Source organism: Sceloporus occidentalis, unplaced genomic scaffold (assembly GCF_023333645.1).
Source record: "Sceloporus occidentalis isolate IW3139 unplaced genomic scaffold, rSceOcc1.0.p SCAF_21, whole genome shotgun sequence".
Classification (NCBI taxonomy): domain Eukaryota; kingdom Metazoa; phylum Chordata; class Lepidosauria; order Squamata; family Phrynosomatidae; genus Sceloporus; species Sceloporus occidentalis.
In genome coordinates this window covers 7,593,092-7,612,278 of record NW_028317001.1, presented here as the reverse complement: position 1 = coordinate 7,612,278, position 19,187 = coordinate 7,593,092, and the positions used below count along the sequence as shown (strand labels likewise).

The window sequence follows — 19,187 nt, the reverse complement described above, 5'->3', positions numbered from 1 at the left end:
GTTGATAGACTGGAAAACCAATATATTGTAGTTTGCCATTAGTATAATGGAAGATGAAATGTTTTTAAAACCATACTGGGAACGGGGCAAAGTAGTTGGAGATGATGCTCCATCAGTCTTTAATCCAATAAGATAAAAGGGTTAAAAGATTAAGTATGTTTGATAAAAACATTTAAATGGAACATATAAAGATCTAAAGTTGGGGAAAAAAGGTTATTTAAGTATTATTAAAATATTAAAACCCAACAAGTGATAAGGGATATGGATATAATATGCTAAACTTATCAGAAAATGATGGTAAGTTGTTATAACAGGTAGAACTGATATTAGACATATGTTTAAAAGGGGAACATACAGGAAAATACCAAGATATTTAAGTTGGAAATGGTTATTGATAAAACAAGTATATGAAGTATATCACATGTGTCACCTGATGTGTGTATAATGTTATATATAATGGGTAAGTATAATTGATAACTGGGAGTTCCTTGGACCATAGAACCGTTTGGTTCTGTGTCTCAATGAACCTATTAAAGGGGGGAGGCGTGTGATGGACTGACTTCCAAACCAGCCAATCAGAAGCCAGAGACTCTAAGCCAATCAGGTCCTGGCTGAGGAGTTTGAAAATTCCGCTTGGCAGTTGGGTGGCGTCAGTTAGGGTTTGCAATCCTGAGGGATGAAGCGGGAGTTCAGTGGGAGATAGTGATAGAGAGGATGGGAACAGTAGAGTCCAAGAGAGGAGTGGGTTCCCATAGTTCCTGAGGGATGGTTACTTAGGGAACTGCTTTGTCCAGAGAGGGACAGGATTAGTTCTGGAGAGTCTGGAGAAGAGAGACTCAGTGGAACCAGACTCAGGAAGAGGGCCTTGGCTTACATCATTTCTTGAGTGACTGTATAGCCTGTGTGGCGCAGTTGTTGTTGTTGTTGTTGTTATTATTATTATTATTATTATTATTATTATTATTATTGAGTTAAAACCAGACCTGTATATATGTAACAAAAGAAGACATAGTAACAACTCCATCTCAAAGATACCTTTGCCTATTCTGTTTAAAAAATAAACTTATATTCTTGTTTAACCAGCCGCTTGGTCTGTGTTTTAAAATCCATCCACACGACTGTCCTTCAAACACCCAAAGAGGTGTCAGCTCAAAATAGAAGAGAGGATTGTGAATCGTTAGATCATCTATTACAGATTTAAATCTGGATCTAGGTCTTTTCCTGTCCAGATGAACTTTTGCAGGTCCTTCTGCCGTTCTAAAAATGGTTTGTCATTAAGAAGGATAGGTATAGTCTGAAATGAAAACAGTAATTTAGGCGGTACGTTCATTTTAACTGCTGCAATCCTACTCAAGAAGGATAGATTGAGTTTAGCCCATCTATTGGGATCTTGGTTGATATCACCCCATATTTTCTTGTAGTTGTTTTTAAAGAGGTCTCGGTTTTTAGAGGTGAACTCAACACCTAGATATTTGACCTTTTTTCTACTTTAAAGCCAATCACCTCTTGTAGATTTTCCTGATCATTCTTTTCTTAAATTCATTGGTAAAATGTTTGTCTTATCCCTGTTAATCCAGAAACCTGAATGCTGTCCATGTTCCTTTAATTTATAAAGTAGGGGATTAACACTTTCTATTGGGTCAGATAAGTATATCACCACGTCGTCCGCGTATAGTTTAGGTTTGTACTCTTCCTGTTTTATTTTCAGGCCTCTGGTCTTCTTATCTTCTTTAATGCTAGTACTCAGAGTCTCTAAAGTGGCCATAAATAACAAAGGTGAGAGGGGTATCTCTCATTACAGGTAACGCCTTCGCTTTCTCCCCATTAATAATAAATCTCGCTGTTTGTTTTCTATAGATTGCATCTATCCAGCTTATAAAGTTATCTCCTAGAACCATTTTTCTTAAGGTTTCCAGCATGAAGGTCCAATTAATTTCATCAAATGCCTTTTTGGCATTAAGAAAAATTGTAGCTGCTTTTTAATCTATTTTCTACTCATAGATTTCTCTAATATCTAGTAAATTCCTCGTGTTGTTTCTAAGGTGCCTTTTTTGGAGGAAGCCCATTTGGTCTCCGTTTATGATATTTTGTAGGGTTTTAAAAAATCTTTCTGCTAAGACCATTGCAAAGATTTTGTAATCGTTGTTAAGGAGAGAAATGGGTCTGAAATGTCTCACTTCCAGCACCTCCTTTACTTTCTTTAAGAATCAGTGCAATATCAGCTCTCTTCCAAGAGTCAGGCCTTCTCCTTTGTGAGAGTCTATTCGTGATTTCTACTAGGGGTTTAATTAGCTCTTTCTGTAAGCTCTTGTAATATACTGCACTTAGGCCTTCTGGCCCTGGCACTTTGGACGTCTTGATTTTACTGGGCAGTCTCTTCTGTTTGTTTCAAATGGGTTTTATTTTTTGAGCACAGGGCTGACTCCAGATCTCACCGTTTGCAAAGTCTCACAGTTTTAACTCCAATGGAGACCCAGGAACAAGAAGAGTCCTTGGGGAACCCGGTGGTTCTGGAGAGTCCGGTGATGGAGGAGCAGGTGCCTTCTTCAGAGGAACTAGGGCCAAGCCCAAGACTGGGAAACCTCCTGAAGCTCACACCACCCAGGCCACCACTGGAGGATTTAGGTTTCTAGCACCAGAATGGGGAAAGGAAGGCCGTCGGGGGGGCAGAGTGACAGCCTGGGACCTGGCAGTGGGGGAGTCGCTTGATAGCCGCCCCAGGACAGAAGAACCCCAGGTAGACGTTTATCGAATGGAGGAAGACATAAAGGAATTAAAGGACCGTATGAAGTGGATGGCGCCCAAGTTAAAGATGCGGAGGAGGAAGACGTCAGAGGCGAACCGAGGGAAGCTGATGCTCCTTGCCTGAAGCATTGAGACTGTCCCATTGTGATCTTTGGTTTCCAAACTCTTCACCATTTTAGTCGCCCTCCTTTGGACATGCTCCAGTTTCTCAACGTCCTTTTTGAATTGTGGTGCCCACAATATTCCAGGTGACCAAAGCAGAATAGAGTGGCACTATTACATCCCTTGATCTAGATACTATACTTCTATTGATGCAGCCTAAAATCGCATTAGCCTTTTTAGCTGCCGCATCACACTGTTGATTCATGTTCAACTTGTCGTCTACCTGGGACTCCCAGATCACTTTCACACGTAGTTTCATTCATCCAGGTGTCTCCATCCTATATCTGTGCATTTCATTTTTCCGCCCTAAATGCAGTACCTTACATTTCTCCATATTGAATTAAATTTTGTTAGCTTTGGCTCAGCTTTCTAGTCTATTCAGGTCATTTTGAATTTTGATCCTGTTCTCTGGGGTATTAGCTACACCTCCTAATTTGGTTTCATCTGCAAATTTGATAAGTATGCCCTCATTCCTGTCATCTAAGTCATTGATAAAGGTGTTGAATAGCACTGGGCCCAGGACAGAAACCCACTGAACACTTCACTGGTCACTTCTCTCCAGGATGAAAAGGAGTCATTTTTGAGCACCCTTTCGATTCGGCCAGTCAACGAATTACAAATCCATGTAACAGTTTCCTTGTCTAGCTTGTTTCATGTTTTTGTTTTATATACTGTTTAATTTGGTTAACTGCTATTAGTGAATTGCCCAGAATGGCCACCAGATGGCGATCCAGGATAGAAGTTGGTGAGATGCCCAAGGAGGCTGCAGTGCCCTGAGTATCCACAAGAGGGCAGCGCTGTATTAGGAATGTTCTTGATTGATAAAACCGAAGTCTATGGGGACTAATGTGATTTTCCCATTGGCTCCCATTCCTGAGGGGGCGTGGCCTCCTTCCCTTTACCTGGACCTTCCTCCGCTCCCATTGGCTGCTGTTCACCCCCCTCAGTTGCCCTGAAAGCGAAAGGACCACCAGAAGGAAATGGGGGGACTTGCAGCGCTGCATTGTGGGAAATTTGCAGCCGGGGGGTTTCCGGTGTTGAAACAGAGCAGAAGTGAAGCTGCATTCCACACCAGACCAATTCGGAGTGGAACCGGAGTGAGCTTGGAAGCGGTTCCTCCTTCCATTAACCCTGAAGCTTTGTTATTAGGAATGGTTGAAGATAATCTGGATAAGAAACATGAGAAAACCTTAATGTATATGGTTTCTATCGCCAGGATTCTGTATGCAAAGAAATGGAGATCGAAAGAGCTGCCCAGTCTTGAAGAATAACTATTTCCACCAAATTCAGAATTATAGTAAAGGGTAAACCGTTCCAAGAACAAAGTAAACCAATAGATTTCTTCCAGCATGCTTTCAGAGAGAGAAAAGTAATGATCTCTTTAACCTCTAAGATAGTATCCCAAGATCTAGCTGATAATAGCATATAATTATATCTCCCCATTTCTTCTAAATGTGGTCTAAGACTTTGCACCAGTCCTTAGGAACAGTCTCCCAGGAGCCTTCTTTAATCCTCCAGGAGAGTTTATCCATTTGTATCATTTCATATCAGTAAACAGACCATCTTCTAGAACTTATACTTCAAATGGACAACTGAACCGACAGAAAAGAAGTGGATTGCAAGAGAGGACTAAGCTTTATAAATCAATGGTGGCGGAAGTCTTTTAGTGCAGAAGATGAGAACGTTAGAAGAAGTAGTTGATAGATTAGCAAGGTGTGTAGAAGATGTATATTCAGAGGCAGATTCGTAAAGAGACGAGAGAAGAGTAAGTAAGTGAAGAAGGTTAGAGTATGTATGAACGAGGAGGAAGAGACACGGAAAGTGTGATTAGTTGGATGAGGGAGGTAAGAAAGATAAAAGGAGCAGGGAGCTGATCTGGAGAAGGTATGAGATGGGAGAAGCCAAAGAACTGACTGTTCAACCTCTGAGGATAAAAGGCTACATACAAATATTGGTACATCATAGACCTTGTCAATGTAACTGTCGGTTGTTTTTTAGAAAGACGTATGTATGTATGTTTTATTTTAAACTCAATAAACTTTATTTAAAAGAAGAAGAAAGGAATCGCGTGTGATAACACAAAACGTTGTCGCCTGAATTTGCATCGTTGGACCCGCAGTGGCTTCGGATCTGAGCTGCAAAGAGCTGCAGAAACCTCCGTGTGATAAACACAGTCTTTGAGATTTCACAAGGCTCTGTGGTTTTGGGAACAAGAAGCTAATTATCATAATTGTTGTTAATGATGATGATGATGATAATATCCCATTCTCTCTCATAAAGGGACACAACTGAAATTACAAGTTTAAGACAATAAACTCTCTTTCCCTGGCGTTTGCACACACTGCTCCGTCTCCCGGTCTCCTCCGCTGGGAGGAGGGAGAGCGTGGAATTCTGGGAAAGGCTGGCGGTTGGCTTGGAGCCTGAATAGGGTTCTAGAAGGCTGGTGGCTTTGACCGTTGGCTGCTTAGGAAGAAGAAGGGCTCCTTCTGGGTTTCCTTGGTAGTAAAGGGAAGGTGGGGGCCTTGAGATGGCGATGGGAGACCCCCAAATTTGGTTCCTCTGTGAGAAGGATGGCTGAGGGGGAAGAGCCCCCATTTTGGAGCCAAGAATGGGGGTCTGGAAGGTCTTCTGTAGGGAGGCAGCTTTGGGGGCTGGAAGCAAGGAAGCCCCCTCCTCCTCCTCCCCTCTTCTCCGGCTGCCAGGCCTCCTCTCCTCTCTTGGGAGTCTCTGTGGGGCCCTTAGATTTTGGAGACGGATCCAAGAGAATCAAAGGGAGGCTCTTAAATCCCTCCACTTGCAAGATACAAGGTGTTGGTTGTAACCTTAAAGCCCTACATGGCTTGGGTCCAGACTACTTGCAGGAGTGCCTTCTTCCACACAATCCTCTCTGCACTGGAAAAAGTCTCCTAAAGCCTAAGAAGACTAGATTGGCTCCAACAACCCAGAGGACCTTTTCTTCTGCCACTCCTAGGCTTTGGAATGACCTGCTGGAAGAGATCCGTCACATCACCACCTTAGAAGCCTTTAAAAAGGCTGTTAAGCGGATCTCTTTCAGCAGGCCTTTCCAGATTAGACTTTTCACTGTCACTGACACTGTTATTGATACCGATACCCCGGCTACCCTGCATAGATAGAAGTTCTCCCCTCAGCCTCTCCACCCTAATGTTAGACCATTTTATCTTTCTCTTATCTGTATTGTAATTTATCTTACTTAGAGCCCATAGAGACAGGCCAAAACAAAGCTCCTTTGGATCACTTTGGAGGTATGCTATTTAAATGATGCATGTGTCCTAAGAGGCCATAAGCCATGACAAAGCAATGCTACAGTCCTAAGGACTGGGGTACAGCTTTGGTGCAGCTTCTGGCCTCTTAAGATGCATGTGTCTCTGAACAGCATACCTCCAAAGTGACCCAAAGCAGCTTTATTTTGGCCTTTCTCTTCAGGCCCATAATTTACTTCTATAATTGGGACTGGGGTGCAGGAGGGAGGGTTAGGGTTTGGCTATTATTTTAAATGTATATTGTATTTTATTACTTTTTCTTGTAACCCGCCTTCATTCCTTCGGGAAAAGGCGGGATCTAAATATATCATCATCATCATCATCATCATCATCATCATCATCATCATCATATTCACCCAGAGTTAGAGGGCATAAGAGTGGAGTGGAGTCATCACTGTTTTATATAATGATGCAGAAATGCATCAGTCAGCAGCCTTCAAAGGAGATAGAAGGAGATGACATTGTAGATTCTTTTCTGTGTATGAACTGAACTTTGGATAGAGTGGAAGAATGTAAATTGAGTAACAGGATAGAAGTGTAGTAGTAAAGTAAATATGAAATAGAGAAAGAAAGGAAAGTTATGGTACATGGTAAAGTATAGAATAAATTAGGAAGCTGAAATATGATCTTCTTTCCTATTCTTCTAGAAGTGAGAAAGAAAGGGAGAAAGAAGATTGATTTGGTAAAAAGAGAGTTAGGTACGTAGTTGAAGGTATGTGTAAGTGTAGAAGGGAGAGGATAGAGTTGGGTAGAGTGGAATGATGAGAAAGAGAATGGTACAGTTATGAAGGAGAGAGAGAGAAAGGAGGAGAGAGGAGGAAAGAATGAGAAAGAAGGTAGTAGAAAGGTAGGATGACATGCGGTTTAAAGAATAGAGGAGGTAGGAAGGAGAAAGATGTAGATGGAAGAAGTAGATGGTAATAAGAACAAAAATAAGAACAAGTGTGATGTATGTTTGAATTGTAATTTTATTGAATGTATGGTTGCTTATTCTGAAATAAAAAGAATTTGAACATTATTTACAGTTTGACCTCAGTATTTGCTGAGGTTTGGTTTCAGGACTCCACTTAGTAACCAAAATCCCTGGATGTTCAAGTCCTATTACAAACAATGGGGTTGTAGTATGATGCACCTTTCACAAAATGGCAAAATCAAGGTTGCCTTTTTGGGGATATATTGAGATGCAGAATCTGTGGATCCTGAGAGCTGACTGTGAAATGTTAAAAAGCAGTTGAAATCATCCTATTAAGAGCAATGCAACCCATGTAATTGGACTCATGGAAAAGTGGTCAGAGGGAACCAAGGAGAATGTGTTTCTTTGGTTGGTTTCCCTGGAAAGAACTGAGAATCTTGGCCAAGGTGGGAGTTGAGTCAGTTGAGGCTGAGAGAAGGAGGAGAGACCTCAGGACAAGAGCATTTCTCTGGGTTAGTTTCTATGTTTCCTATTCTATGTTAGTATTTTGAGTACTGTCTTCCTTACAGTGGAACCTACTCCTGCTTTGTGAAGGCATCACAAGTTGGACAGGTTGATCTCACCTGAAAGCATCCTCCTTATTCATTCATTCCTATTGTACGTTCTTTGAACTGTATGGTTGTGTTATTTATTACATTTCATCCCACCTTTCTCCCATGGGTGGGTCTCAAGGTGGCTTAGGATACAACATATAGAATGAACAAAAGCGTTGTTGAAAAAAGAACACATGTTAGTAAAATAAGGATACTGCTATTCCTTCGGTTGAAAGTTCGTTCTCCAAGATCTGCAAGGGATAATCTACAAATGTTAACTGGGAGGGAAAGAGGACATTGGAGGACAATGGCTTAGAGTCCTATCACATAGACAGTAGTGAATAGAGACTTCCATGTTAGTGGGTTGGTGAATCTGCTCTGTCTTTTAGTCTGAGCTCTCTCTGGTGCTGACTCTATTTTGGAAATGGGCTCCAGCCCCATGGATGAAAACCTGGAGGAAATTCAATGCCCCAATAATATGGAAGTCACCGTCTGTCAAAGTTTACATGAAATGTGTGAAATGTGGTTTTTGTTTTGCTGTTGTCTGTCCTGAATTTTCCATCTCCACTTAATGACCCCAAGATCAAGCAAGAAGAGAGAAGGAGAAAACTGTGACTCCTTCCACTTTCTCAACCCCATTTAGAAATGTACGGACCTCTTCCATGGCCATGCTTAGACACAGCTTTGCTCCTTAAAAACCACAAGGCTTGTAATCTTTCACAGAAGACATATTATTTGGGAGGCAGTTCAAGAAAAATCCTACCAGGAAGGTGCCCTCAATTTCTTTTCTAGGCATAGAGGCTGGTGGGCTTTTTCATCCACAGTTTTATGGTGGAGGTGGCCTATGACAAACCTCCTTTGAACACAGACAAATGAAGAACTGCCTTCAACTTGAGCACTAGCAAACCTGTTAAAAGGTTACATGATGAAGAGAGTTCTGCCTGATATATCCTATGATGCTTGTCCTGAGTTTCACTTAATTTGCTCAGGTAAAATTGTATTTATTTGTTAGACTGTTCTTATACTTTAAAAAAATCTTCTCCAGACAAAGGACTTGGAAAGAAGAAAGGTCCCTCCACAAAATTGTCTGGCCTTAAGATGAATGACAAAGGCATCATGCGAAATGAAGAAGAGACGGCGATCCTGAACCAGACAATTCTTTCTGACCCAGAGGAAGGGATCCAAGTGAGTCTGGGACACTTTTATGCAAGAGGTTATTGGCCTTAGGAGAAAAGACGCAATATGGAAAAGGGGCACCAGCTCATCTTTCTACTCTTTGTTCAAATGGACAGGTTTTCTCTGACCTACGGAGTCAAAGCAGCCCATTTGGATGTTGAATGCGGATTGGAGGATGACTCTCATTTGCCGCTGGGATCTTACTGGCATGGCTGCAGGAACATGGATCTCATAGAATCAGAGGACGACCTGGAACTAACTGACAAGGTACAGAAGAAGCCTATGCACTTTCCATGGGGTTTTAGAGTTGGGCAGCGTGTTCACATCTGGCTGTCTTGGAAAGAGAGTTAGTTATTCCTTCCCACTGAGAATTTATCCTTAAAGTAACGGAGGTCAGGGCAGGAGAACATTAAATCCACCCCAAACTTTTTACTGAACTCTCTTCCCTCCAATAAATTCAATGCTTCAGACAGTCACGATTAAAACCAACGTTATGTCATTTAGGTATATTTTCATGTTTAAAATATTTTGTAGTAGTTTTCCCTTAGGGCTTGGGAAGCTGTGTATTTTATCCTCCTTTTCCAATTTAACTCCCATTCTTCCATCTCAATATTGTGTCCTAGATTTCTTGGCCATTGAACCATGTTTTCTTGAACCACTTCAGATTCCATCTCATGTTTTAACAGGATTGTATACAATCTCCCCACAAGTGAACCTTTCCTGATAGCAACCACATTTCCTAATATTTCTGTACTAATTATTTCTATTCCATATGTTTTCATATCCAACAAAAACCTCTCCCTTATTTGCCGGAAAATAAGCCAATTACATTGTTTACCTTCTTCTCTTATTTCCTCTAATGTTTTAAATTTAATCATATTGCCTTGCTTATTTATCAAATCATTTTATTATTGTTATTATTATTGTTGTTGTTGTTGTGCTTCTCCAAACAGATCAAAGCAGCTAACAGTAAACACATCAGTAAAATACTGTAGCAACTTACCATTGTTGCTTCCAAAACCCTCCCAATGCCTTCCATCCATTGCTTAATCTTAAGCAATTATTAAAACAATTATTAAAAATAGAGCAGGCATTTAGAGCAGTTGTTGAACAATTTATTAAATTAGTAGGAGATTGCTGTAATGTTAATCTGGAAAGCTCTGCTGGAAGATATACATCTTGATCGCCTTTTTAAAACCTTCATGACTGGTGATATATCAGATCTCTTCCGGAGGCTACTCCATAAACTGGGAGCAACAGAAGAGAAAGTCCTCTGGGTAACTGCATGGAGCCTTGTTATTGCTGGCTGCAGTAAGCTTTTACAAGAGGACCTCAGTGTGTGGGGCAGATTATATGGGAGAAGGCAATCCTGTAAATAAGCTGGACACAAGCCATGAAGGTTATAACCAAGATCTTGTACTGTCCCCAGAAATTAATGGGCAGCCAGTGAAGAGATGTTAGAATAAGTGTAATATGGTCACCTCTAGATTTTCCAGTGACCTCTCTGCTGCCATATTTTGGATTAGTTGAAGTTTCCGGACTTGATACAAGGGTAGCCCTATGTAGAGCACATTACAGAAGTCAAGACATGAGGTTACCGGCGCATGCACCATAGTTTGTAGGTCTTCGGGTTCCAGGAAGGGACGCAGTTGGCGTATCAACTGAAGCTGATAACAGGCACTCTTGGCCATCACATCTATCTGATCTGACAACTGGATAGATAGATCCAGGAGCACCCCCAAACTGCAAACAGAGTCCTTTAGGGGAAGTGTGACTCCATCCAGGACCAGTTGACAGACCTCCATACCCAGATTAGGATCTCCAACAACACGCACCTCCGTCTTGTCTGGATTCAGTTTCAATCTCTTTTTCCTCATCCAGCCCATTGCTGCCTCAAGACATTCATTCAGAGGGGAGATGCCTTCTTTAGTTGACACTGAGATATCTCTGGATGTCATGAGCATACAGATAGCACCCACCCCATGCCTCCAGATGAACTCTCTTGGCGGTTTCATGTAGATGTTGAATAGCATTGGGGATAGGATGGCGCCCTGAGGAACGCCGGATTTAAGCTCCCTTTTAGAGTAGCAACTGTCCCCAAGCATCTCCATCTGGAATCTGCTTGAGAAATAGGACTGGAACCATTGCAATGCATTGCCCCAATCCCCAATTCCCTCAGACGTTCCAGAAGGATGCCATGGTCAATAGTATCAAAAGCCACTGAGAGGTCCAAAAGCATCAATAGGGTCACACTTCTCCTGTCGATGCTCAAGCGGAGATCATCTAAAGTGAGCATAGCAATCTTGACTTCATATCCCATCCTGAAGCCAATTTGAAAAGGGTCTAGATAATCTAATTCTTTCAAGACCACTTGGACTTGAAGAGCAACTGCCCTCTCAATCACCTTGTTTAGAAATGGAAGATGGGGGACTGGTCTGTAATTGTTCATGTCCAAGGGATCTAGGGAGGGCTTTTTCAGAAGCGGCCGTACCACCGCTTCTTTTAAGCAAGATGGAAAATAGCCCTCCCTAAGAGATGCATCTATGATATAGCTCAGGAGAGTCCTAAGTGCATCTCCTCCTTGGAGGACCAGCCATGAAGGGCAAGGGTCGAGGGGGCAAGTTGTCTTCTTCACACTTCCAAGGAGCTTGTCCCCATCCTCAGTGCTCACAGATTCAAATTGATCCAGTATGATCTTACTCACAAAGTCACTGGACACCTGACCTATAGCCTCTACAATTTGAATCAAATGTTTTTACTGTTTTCCTGTTTTTATACTATCATTGTTTAATCCAGTTTTTGTATTGGGATCGGGGCATAGGGATTGATTTCTCTTGGATTTTATTGTAACATCGATGTATTTTATTGTTGTAACCTGTCCTGTTTCTCCATGATCGGGCGGCCTAGAAATAAATCTATTATCATCATCATCATCATCATCATCATCATCATCATCATCTTATGCTGGCATCGTAGAAGTTGGTTCTTCTGTGAGAGATTTTATCTGCGAAATGATCATTCAAAGCATCACACTGAGCTGTGGTAGGCTCTAACAATGCGTTCTGGGAGGTGGGTTTCTGGATCAGGTCCCAGATGCTCCCCTCCCCACTTCAGCAGTCCCTTTATGCTTCTCTTCCCTTGGCACTTTCCCTCCTTCCCTCCTTCCTTCCTTCTCATCCTTTAACCTACATCCCTTCAAGGGGGTCCAAGGCCCTTGCAGCATTTTCCCAGAACCAGGAGGGGGGTAATCTTTCTGGGGCTCAGGGTCTTTCTGCTGGTCCTCCTTTGCAGGGTTGTTGTGAAGGAAAATCCAGATCCTGTGGGCCAATAAGCCTAGTTCTCAGGTTGCCAGGAGGGTGTCCCTCTCCCCAGAAGGGTCTTTGGGTTCCTCCGTCTGCCTTCTCTTGGCTATGTCCTAAACTGGGGCTCTTCTCTCCCTCCCAGACAGAGCCCCCTCCCCGAGACCCCAGGGAAAACTCCTCCCACCCGAAAAATGTTGTTTCCAATGCTATCCTGTGTGATGCTCTTTATTTGGCACAAAATATTCTCCAAATGAGGCATCAGAATGGGGGGGGGTCTTTCCTCTGCCCCACTTTCCAGGAGGGAGAAGGCTCCCCAAAGCCCTTTTTACATTTGGATCCTGATCCCCTCCATGGCCATGTCTTTCTCCAAGGGTCCCTCCTGACGTCTTTTCTCATAATAACCCCCCAAGTACCTGGGCCCAAGGAATCCCCCGAGGAGGAGGCAGGAAAGGAAAGAGGGAGAGGAGGCCTGGCAGGCCCACTTCCTTTGAGGAAGAAGAGGGGCTTCCTTCCTTCTTATAACCCCCAGGGTCCCCAGAAGACCTTCCAGCCATTCCTCTAAACCAGTGATGGAGAACCTTTTACAGACTGAGTGCCCAAACTGCAACCCGGACCCCACTTATTTATTGCAAAGTGCCACGTCCCTCTGGCTTTCTAGTAAGAAACTCTGCCAAACTCTGTGCTAGGTCGATAGCATGTGTGCCCACAGAGAGGGCTCTGAGTGCCACCTCTGGCACGCGTGCCATAGGTTCGCCATCACTGCTCTAAACGAACGAGGGTTGTCCCCCATTTCCATCCCTCAGAACAGACTGTGAGGGCAGCAATGCTTCAGGTAGGAGATTGCGCATGCGCACATACATCCAAAGGCCCCTTCTAATCATGCATACAGATCACCAGGGCTTTACTGCTGCTGTTGTTTATCCCACTGGCGGCCTTTGAGGGAAGGAAAGGAGTGCACCGGGATTTCAGCAGCCTCCCCTTCCTTCCTTCCTTCCTTCCTTCCTTCCTTCCTTCCTTCCCTCCCTCCCTCCCTCCTTCCTTCCTTCCTTCCTTCCTTCCTTCCTTCCTTCCTTCCTTCTTTTGAGGAGATTTTGAAGAGGCCACAATGGAGCCAAGGAAAGGCAGGAAAGGAAAGCTCTGCTTTGGAAATTGTCTCTCTCTGTATACTGTATATACACACATAGATAGATAGATGATAGATAGATAGATAGATAGATAGATAGATAGATAGATAGATAGATGTGTGTTTGTCTCTGCTGTTCTTATGGCTGGGAATGGAGCTGAGGACTGAGGAGCGAAGAAAGGGTCAGTTTTGTGCAAATTCACAACTTCTACGCATCAAAGAGTCCAGTGTGTTGAAATAGCAAAGAACTTTATTGAGAACACATAGTCAGAAATTCAGTTTTTAAGCCACAACTGCCCTCCCCAAGCCAAAGAATATACTGAAACCCCAAAACCTAAAACTCCACCTTCTACCAAACCTAGCCCCCACCTACAATTCCCACCATCTATCCCCACTATTACCCAGCCCCACTTTGCCATCCTTCTCACACGCACAATCTCTCCCTGCCAAAGACATTCCAAGGAGCTAGATCCCTTTCTGTTACTACCAGTCCCCAACTTTCTTCAGCCAACATCCCACAAATTCCGAATGCTATCATTGCTATTCTAGCTAGCTGCAACAAATCCTAGCCCCCCCATCTAAACTAACCTAAACCATGACCCATAATCCCCAGCCAAATTTATAACCCAAAGCAATTATCTATATTATAGAAATTAAAACCTAAACTTAAAACATAAATTTCAAACATAAAAAGACATATTGACAGAAAAACCTTACAAATAAAATCATAAGGGCCTTTTCTTAGCACCGCTGGATTGAAAAAAATATTTTTGTATTCCTTCTTTACAAAAAAAATGTTTGTTCACTGCTTAGATTTGTGTTGCTTCTCTCCTATGTTGCTTCTCTGGTGATTGAATAGGCCTGACCTCCGAGAAAAGCATTTTCCACACTGCTGGCATTTCTATGGCTTCTTTCCTGTGTGGACTCTCTGATGTCTCACTAGGTTTGACTTCAAAGAAAAACCTTTCCCACAATGCTGGCATTTGTATGTCTTCTCTCCTGTGTGGACTCTCTGATGTCTCACTAGGTTTGACTTCAAAGAAAAACCTTTCCCACAATGCTGGCATTTGTATGTCTTCTCTCCTGTGTGGACTCTCTGATGTGTCACTAGGCTTGACTGCCGAGAAAAACATTTCCCACAATGCTGGCATTTGTATGGCTTCTTTCCTGTGTGGACTCTCTGATGTCTCACTAGGTTTGACTTCAAAGAAAAACCTTTCCCACAATGCTGGCATTTGTATGGCTTCTCTCCTGTGTGGACTCTCTGATGTATCACTAGGCTTGACTGCCGAGAAAAACATTTCCCACAATGCTGGCATTTGTATGGCTTCTCTCCTGTGTGGAATCTCTGATGTATCATTAGGATTGACTTCTGAGAAAAACATTTCCCACAACGCTGGCATTTGTATGGCTTCTCTCCTGTGTGGAATCTCTGATGTATCATTAGGGTTGACTTCCGAGAAAAACATTTCCCACAACGCTGGCATTTGTATGGCTTCTCTCCTGTGTGGACTCTCTGATGTATCATTAGGGTTGACTTCTGAGAAAAACCTTTCCCACAATGCTGGCATTTGTATGGCTTCTCTCCTGTGTGGATTCTCTGGTGTTTCACTAAGTCTCCCTTCAAAGAAAAACATTTCCCACAGTGCTGGCATTTGAATGGCTTCTCTCCTGTGTGGACTCTCTGATGTCTCACTAAGTGTGACTTCGCAGAAAAACGTTTTCCACAATGCTGGCATTTATGTGACTTCTCTCCTCTTTGGACACTCTCTTGACTCACAAGTTCTTCTGTAAAGAAGGACAATGACAGATAAGTGAAAATCAGAGTTAAGAGAGGAGGGTGTTACCCCCAGATTTAGCCCCCATTTACCCTTCCCTATTTGACAGTAAATTAATAAAGTTGGTGTGAGTGACCCGAGCATGATCCTGTTCCAGATACCCTAAATCCATGGAACGATTGTATCCTTACTCATAGCAGCTAGCAAAGAAGAGACTGGATGGGGAGTGCCTTGAGGGAATCAGAGGAAGCAAATAGTCAAAGGACTGTTGAAAAAATATTCCATTAAAAATGTGCAAAATACTTTGATTGACAGTTGGCATCATTTCCTGTGAGACTGCCATAGAGAACAGAGTCAGAGCCCAAGGCATGATGCAAACCAACTGCAGAGGTCACTTCATGCTGTTTGGCTCCAGGAGATGACTCACAGCCAATACAGTATACAGCTCACATGCGAATCAGTGTGGATTGGATTGGTGTGTGAACAAGAGATGGTGAAGTTGATGGAAGTTGGAGAGGAGAGCTTGAAAATATTTGCATTATTAGGAGCAGGTAACTGTTGAAGTTGCCAGATATTGTGTAACTGTGATTATTTGTCGCAGAAATTTTTTGAAACTGATGCAGAAACAACCATGAAATATCGTCCAGTTAGTCTGACATCAATACTAGGAAAGATTCTAGAGCAGATCATTAAACAGAGAGTCTGGACATCTAGAAAGCAATGCCATAACCACAAAAAGTCAACATGGGTTTCAGAGAAAGAAGTCATGCCAGACAAACCTGATCTCTTTTTTTTTATAAAATTAACAGCTTGTTAGATGAAGGGAATGCTGTGGATATAGTATATCTTGATTTCAGTAAGGCCTTTGACAAAGTTCCCCATGACATTCTTGCAAACAAGCTTGTGAAATGTGGGCTAGACAAGGCAACTGTCACATGGATTTGTAATTGGTTGACCGGCCGAACTGAAAGGGTGCTCAACAATGGCTCCTTTTCATCCTGGAGAGAAGTGACCAGTGGGGTCCTACAGGGCTCTGTCCAGGGCCCAGTGCTATTCAACATCTTTATCAATGACTTTGATGACAGAATTGGGAGCATATTTATCAAATTTGCAGATGGCATCAAATTAGGAGGAGTAGCTAATACTCCAGAGGGCAGGATCAAAATTCAAGATGACCTGAATGGACTAGAAAGCTGGGCCAAAGCTAATAAAATGAAATTCAACACGGAGAAATGTAAGATACTGCACTTAGGGCGGAAAAATGAAATGCACAGATATAGGATGGGCGACACCTGGCTGAATGAAACTATGAGTTAAAGAGATCTAGGAGTCCAAGTAGACCACAACTTGAAAATGAGTCAACAGTGCGACGCAGCAGCTGAAAAGGCCAATGCAATTTTAGGCTGCATCAAGAAAAGTATAGTGTCTAGATCAAGGGAAGTAACAGTGCCACTCTATTCTGCTTCGGTCAGGACCGACCTGGACTATTGTGTCCAGTTCTGGGCACCACAGTTTAAAAAGGATGTGGAGAAACTGGAGCATGTCCAAAGGAGAGCAACTAAAATGGTGAAGGAAGCCATGCCCTATGAGGAATGACTTAGGAAGCTGGGGATGTTTAGCCTAGAGAAGAGAAGGTTGTTATATGATGGCCCTGTTTAAATATTTGAAGGGATGTCATGTTGAGGAGGGAGCAAGCTTGTTTTCTGCTGCTCCAGAGCTTAGGACCCGGAACGATGGATGCAAGCTACAGCAAAAGAGATTCCACATCACCATTAGGAAGAACTTCCTGACAGTAAGGGCTGTCCGACAGTGGAACACACTCTTTCCTCGGAGTGTAGTGGAATCTCCCTCCTTGGAGGTCTTTAAGCAGAGGCTGGATGGCCATCTGTCGGGGATACTTTGATTTGGATTTCCTGCATGGCAGGGGATTGGACTGGATGGCTCTTGCGGTCTCTTGAAATAATTATGACATAGAATCAGTCTACTGTTTTAAGTCTATATTTCTCAAAGTTATTTGGGACAATTTTTACCTGCAAGGTTTAGGATTTCATTTTATGAATTGATGTTTATCCTTATTGCTAGGATGCAGTTTACTTATTGTGATGCTTTGTGATACTTGTTTTTACTTTGTTTGTTTTTTTAAGCTGGCCATGTGCCATAATAAATTATTCATTTATTCATTTGAATTATTTTGCAACTCAAGATAAAGAACCTCCAAGGACCTGAATGAAATCTACTGTGTCTGTGACTTATTTTTAAGTGTGGAAAGTGGTCAGTGTATTGCCAATACCTATATCTAGATATTTGCTTCCATACTCTGCCATGTTATTGTTGAGCTGCATCTGGGAGCGTCACCCTCAGATTGTAGTGTACATTGGATTGTGAACGCGATCGAAATTCAGAGCCAACAAGGACCTGAGAGGCGGTGTGGTAATCCCTTTTGTCTGAGGTATGTGCATCAAACACCCACTGCATTCAATTCGTGTTCACGCCATTCTTTCCCCACCCAGGAAATATTCTAAAGAGATATAAACCTTCCTGAACCCTCAGTTTCTGCCCAAGCACCAATTTCAGTATAAATGTCAGGCCCAACTTGCTGTTCTTCAGTGTCAGTCCAGTTACAGACAGACACTCTGTTTGTTTTCTTGGCTAAGCACCTCAATGCACTCACCAATCCCAATTGTCGCAGGAACTACTGACCTGTCCCCATTCCAAATCCTCAACAATTGGAATAAAGCTCTAGATAGGTAATAGATTCCTTTAACATCTATTCACCATTCCCACCTTTGTTACCTAGATCTTGAACACTTATATATATAGTATGTGTGTCTGTGTATTTTCCTTTCCCCCTAAATGAAACACAAAAACCTATTTCAAATGCCTCTGACATACTGTTTGATTCAGGACCTGCTATAGCTGGGCTGGATCCAGAGGTCACTGTTGCCCCAGTAAAACTATCTCGTTCTATTGAGCTAAGTACCAAATTCCCCTAAAAGCACAGCACTTGCGGGTGTCCTCCCCAGTCTCCAGCATTTTGGGTAACAAAGGGCCTCTTGAATCAATCATGGAGCTAAGCAAGCTCAGGATGGAAAAGAAACATTAGACAAAAAGCAAGTTTTGTGTTCCCCCTTTCCTCCCTTCATAGATATTACTCATAACTGATCATAGAATCGTAGAGTTGGAAGAGACCACAAGGACCATTCAGTCCAACCCCCTGCCATGCAGGAACTCTCAATCAAAGCATCCCTGAAAGATGGCAATCCAGTCTCTGTTTAAAGACCTCCAAGGAGGGAGACTCCACTACACTCCGAGGAAGGATTGTGTTCCACTATCAAATAGTCCTTATTGTCAGAAAGTTGATTTGATTCTATAATTTTAAAGTGGAAACAAAGCACTCTGACAGTGAATTATGAAAGGGCCCTCAGTCTTCAAAGGAAGGTCAATGGATTCAGGTTCCTTACCCACAAAGGCCACATTATCATAATTCTCCATCATCACAGAACTGTACATAAGTTTCTGCTTCTTTGTCAACAGTTTCCATTCGTCCTCAGTGAAATATACCGCCACATCCACAAAGGTCACCTGCAATAGAAAATAGCCCTCATCCAGAGAGTGACTAAGCAAAAGGAGAGGAAAGCACATGGTTCATCCCAAATATTATGTAATCACTTTAGAATTCAGTCCAGAAAATAAACTTTAAATTCTGCAAGCAAGCAAAGAGCTACAGCCTTTGAGATCCAGTTTGTCTCTAATCTTTCAATATAATATACAATATGAAAAACAATATAATTTAGCCCATTTCTGGAATATTATTGATTGATTAGGATACTGACTATCCCAACATATATAGTACATTGAGGAAAGCAAGACATATGTGGACAAACCACACCAGAAGGGGAACAAGATGGCTAAAGTTGTTAACGATGAAGCTCACACAAACAAGGAAGGGTGCAACAATTTGCTTTTGCCTCCGACTCCTGGCAAGGGCAAGACCCTGCCCCCATCTCTCCTCCCCTCTCCCCGCTTTTGAATTGATGGGATGCACATGTCTTTTGAACTTGGAACACATTTTGCAGCAACTGAACTGACCTGAGGAGAAGGGGGAAAGTGGGAG

At 42.5% G+C, this 19,187-nt stretch overlaps 1 protein-coding gene across 1 annotated transcript in view; it reads right to left on the bottom strand.

The window, feature by feature from the left end:
* Nucleotides 1-3,850: 3,850 nt before the first annotated feature.
* LOC149301523 (uncharacterized) overlaps nt 3,851-19,187 on the bottom strand; it is a 36,334-nt gene continuing 20,997 nt past the window's right edge. The window contains exons 5-7 of the mRNA XM_089484303.1: nt 18,535-18,655; nt 14,488-15,083; nt 3,851-3,859 (exon numbers count right to left, since the gene is read on the bottom strand). Coding sequence (XP_089340429.1) covers nt 3,851-3,859; nt 14,488-15,083; nt 18,535-18,655 — 726 coding nt within the window. The remainder of the gene's footprint in view (nt 3,860-14,487; nt 15,084-18,534; nt 18,656-19,187) is intronic.